This window comes from Palaemon carinicauda, chromosome 11 (genome assembly GCF_036898095.1).
Source record: "Palaemon carinicauda isolate YSFRI2023 chromosome 11, ASM3689809v2, whole genome shotgun sequence".
Classification (NCBI taxonomy): Eukaryota; Metazoa; Arthropoda; class Malacostraca; order Decapoda; family Palaemonidae; genus Palaemon; species Palaemon carinicauda.
This window is the reverse complement of record NC_090735.1, coordinates 56297459-56301724: the sequence shown is the minus strand read 5'-3', so window position 1 is coordinate 56301724 and position 4266 is coordinate 56297459. Positions and strand designations below refer to the sequence as shown.

General features: G+C 33.0%; 1 protein-coding gene across 1 annotated transcript in view; it reads right to left on the bottom strand.

Moving 5' to 3' along the window:
• Positions 1–715: 715 nt before the first annotated feature.
• LOC137650020 (F-box only protein 21-like) overlaps positions 716–4266 on the bottom strand; it is a 5098-nt gene continuing 1547 nt past the window's right edge. The window contains exon 1 of the mRNA XM_068383026.1: positions 716–4266. This exon is cut by the window's right edge and continues 1547 nt beyond it. Coding sequence (XP_068239127.1) covers positions 3642–4266 — 625 coding nt within the window. The 3' untranslated portion in view covers positions 716–3641.

The window sequence follows — 4266 nt, the reverse complement described above, 5'->3', positions numbered from 1 at the left end:
AAATAACTGATTTTTTAATATACATAATTGTCAAAATGCCTATAATTTCTTATTGACATTCTAAATAAATCAGGTACGTATCAGTTTTATTTTTGGGAGCGGTTGCTAAACTTTTTCAAAATGCATAATTTTTTGGCATTAGTGGTGGTGCACATAACATTAATTCTATCCATCTGCTAAGGAAGGTTAAGGATTGCCATTGTTACAATAGTGTTAATATTAAATTTTTTTTTGTATACACCTTTCCTGTGTTACTTCAAGAGAATAACAGTGTAGGATCAATCTCTCAACCATGCAATGTGGCAAGGGGAGAGAATGTAAATACAAACTTCAAGTGAATAACATTGTAGGATCAGTCTCTCAACCATGCAATGTGGCAAGGGGAGAGAATGTAAATACAAACTTCAAGAGAATAACATTGTAGGATCAGTCTCTCAACCATGCAATGTGGCAAGGGGAGAGAATGTAAATACAGTACTGTAATAAGCATAATGTTCTGTTACTAAAGAACAATGTACAAATTTATAAAGTACACAGGCTACTGTATAAACATTTATCATGTCCACCAATGGCATTACACAAAAAAATCTGTACACGAGGTAACCAAGAATTGACTATGGGGTGCTAAATGAAAAGTAATGACCACTCAAAACAAATGGCTGATGTAGCATACTGCACTTCTGACTAAATCTTATAAGCAAATAATACTGGTGCAATGATAAAAGCCTAAATCTTACCTAGTTTATTACATGAAGCGTTGTATAATTCTGATAATAAATGGGGATTAGTCATACAAAATCGGAAAATGAGCTAGTGCACATAGTCAATGAAAGCATAATAGTTGTGAACTGGGCTCAGAAATGGTATATGACAACTTCTGAGAAAGAAATATCTCAGCAGTAGAATACTCACTTGGTAGAGGACCATCTTTTACTTCTCTTAAGAATAACTAATATCACCTGGCTAGGCATTGGTCAGTGAGCAAAAGGCATAAAAAATTGAGTGGTCTATTTATTTTGAATACTGTATATTTCTTAATAGAGCACCAGGTACATGTGTTGTTGATTATGAATATTTAAAACAATTTCATAAGAACACAGTATAAAAGGTATTTACCATACTTTACAGGATATGTAGTTCCATGAATTGTGCCTACTTTGATTTAAATACAACAGGGACATAAGGAACTTAACCCAGTTTAACAAATTACATATCTCAATTTGATTCAGAAGAAAATAAAATAGTAATGATCATACGATAAAAGCATAATAACAGTATAGAGTTATCACAAAACAAAAAATTAATCATAGGGCTGAATACATAAACGTCAGACACAACTTGTTTGGGTATTTTGATATACAGTACATTGTATGAATGTAATAGACGTGCTGCAACTTGTTTGGGAACTTAACTTTGATATGGGGTTAACAAAACAAACTGCTACTTTCTTTAAAGTCATTAAGCTATAAATCACAGCCAACTACTTATTCCATCTCAAATTTGCTGATAAAACAAAACCAGTCGCAACATCTGCAATGATGCAAACAATGAAAAAAATTGCAAGCATTAATGATGAAAGCAAAGTAGAGAAATGAAACTATATGCATACACAAATAAGTTATATAAGTTCCCCAAAGCAACAGCATCAATATTTAAGAGAACAATTTAACTATTTTGATGTACATAAACAACTCAACACCTGGCAAGGAATTATTATTCCATATGCAAAATAAAAGGCAAGGAATTATCCTCTCATAAGCAAAATAAATTAAAAGGCATTTTCTTTAGACATTATGTTCTAAAACACTAACAAAATACAGTAAATACTTTTGATTTTACTATAAAAACCAAATTGCAATTCAATGTGCACAAAAAATACATATGCATTTTTAACTATAGTAGTCCCTTATCCATGATGCAAGACACCACAAAGAAGCAACATAGTTCAACTGAGAGTACAACTCTAGAACTCTTTTAATCTACTGAAGTTACCGAACACGTGTCTAACCTTTATAAGTACTGTACTGTACTAGGTACAGAATACGGTAAATAAGAGGTTTGTATGTCAGACAAATCTGTGACCAATCCTTAATTGTTCAAGCGCTATCTTCAAATGTATGCAGGACAAAATGAATGAAATCAGTGCTTAAAGTGTAGACTCCCCAATACAATAAGTAGGCCGTTTCATATACAGTGCCAGGTAATATTAGTAATGGACAATCCTGACATTATCTGTATGGCTTTAAAAAGGTTAAGAATTGAGGTGGGGATTAGAGCAGTCATCATATTTTCTTGTAACAATTCACTGTTGCCCATGATAAAGGTGTAATCTCATAGAAATAACCTTTTTCTTATTTTTGCGTGGCATTGCCATACAAACTAACAAATTTCAGAGGAAACTTTGTAGTGCCACCAATTATAGTCTAGTCAGAACTCCTTGTGGCTAGTGAGTGTTCAGTTATACAAAATAAAATTTTACTTGTAAATATCAAATACTGTAGATAGTTACACAATTATGATGGACATTGGTTCTTTAATTTCTTTTTAACTTGATTTAAACCAAAATTATTTATTGAGAGAATGAAAAAATACAGATTATGTTTTATTATCATAAAATTACAAAAATTTCATATTAGTATTTCATGACTTCAAAAGAACAAAAAAAAATTCTAACCTACTGGATCTTCACTTTGTGCTTAGCACAGTGCATAGCTTAACTTGCATTTAAATAAACAATTACAGTATATACATAATTTCCATTGCACACTTATAATGTATAGACAAAATATTCACAATCTACTAAGAGTGAAAATAAATAAAGGCGTAGAGCTAACACAGTTAGTGTGAATTTACGACCATACAAGGAATTGCTGACATATAAAGTACTATTGCACCTGCACTGAACTCTGGGCTAACTTTGTATATCAGAATACTGTACTGTATACACAAAAAAAAACCTTAATATCAATTATACTTAAATAAAACAATTAGCAGAGTTGGATTTTACAAAAGAAAACATTTCATACTTAGACTAGATTTGACACAAAAAGGAATGTAAAAATATTACATATATGCATATTTACAAGCAATGAAATTCCAGAACAGGCAAATTTGTTTATGACACACAATGATCTACCATGAGTAAATTTGGTTGATATACATTCCTTTCTAATACATCATCGACAAAAAGTAAATGTGATGCTCTTTTTACAGCAACCACACCACCAGTTTAGTAACTTTCAATAGTTATAAATATCTGTCTATAGCTAGAGCTTAACATTTGCCAACAAAAATAAATAATATAATAAAAGGATAACAATTAAACTACTGTACCGTGAGCCTTGAAAGATCAGCAAAATAATTCCAATACATTTCTCTTTGGAAAGGGGCAAAGTGAACCAAACGGCTAGCTATGCTGAAAGACAAACAAAATATTATGTACGCAAATTACATACTCTGCCCTTGTATTACTTCAACTTCCTCAGTATTTCAAAACAATCAAGAAAAGGGAGGAAATCGTTATGCAGTTAAGCATAAAAAACATTACAGCAAATAAATTTACAGCTATGGTAGGCTATTTGTACAGTTGGTTACTGTATAAAAAAAATTGCCTTTAACACCATAGCTTACATTAACATTAGCTACCTATATTCATTAACCGTAAATTTCAACTTAAGAGTGAGAGCATTTTGCTCACGGATATTGGCATCCTCAGGATATTCATATGCTTTCTGGGGATTAGGTATGTAAAATGGATAAATGAATGCAGTAAAATAGCGACCGATCAATGGATTTTTCAGGTGCCTGGGTCTACGGGCGTGTCGAAGATTTTCCTGTGCTAGGTATCGTGCTAATCCCCCATCTGTGAGAACCCTATAAAAAGGTTGATCAGTACCATGAGCTAACCCTGTTTCACCCATCAGTACTAACGTATCCTCACTTTCAACGCACATGGAATCCCAGTCATAAACTACACATAGATCACCACCTCTTTGCTCTAGAACTTCACCAACAGCAAACTGAACTTGCCAACTTTTACGGTTGACTCTGCGTTTTTGTACCATTTCACCTCCAGGCCATCCATGGGGCCAAGGAATACTTGCCAAAGGGTTTAAACTTGCATAATTCGTCATTCCTGTTGACAGTAGATTCTTCAGTTCAGAAACACGAGTACGTGCCCTTTTGTCAACACTAGCTAACATACGCAATAAGTCTCTCATTGTGTTTGACGGCAGTCCCATCACTCTCCTGAAATTCAACAACTTT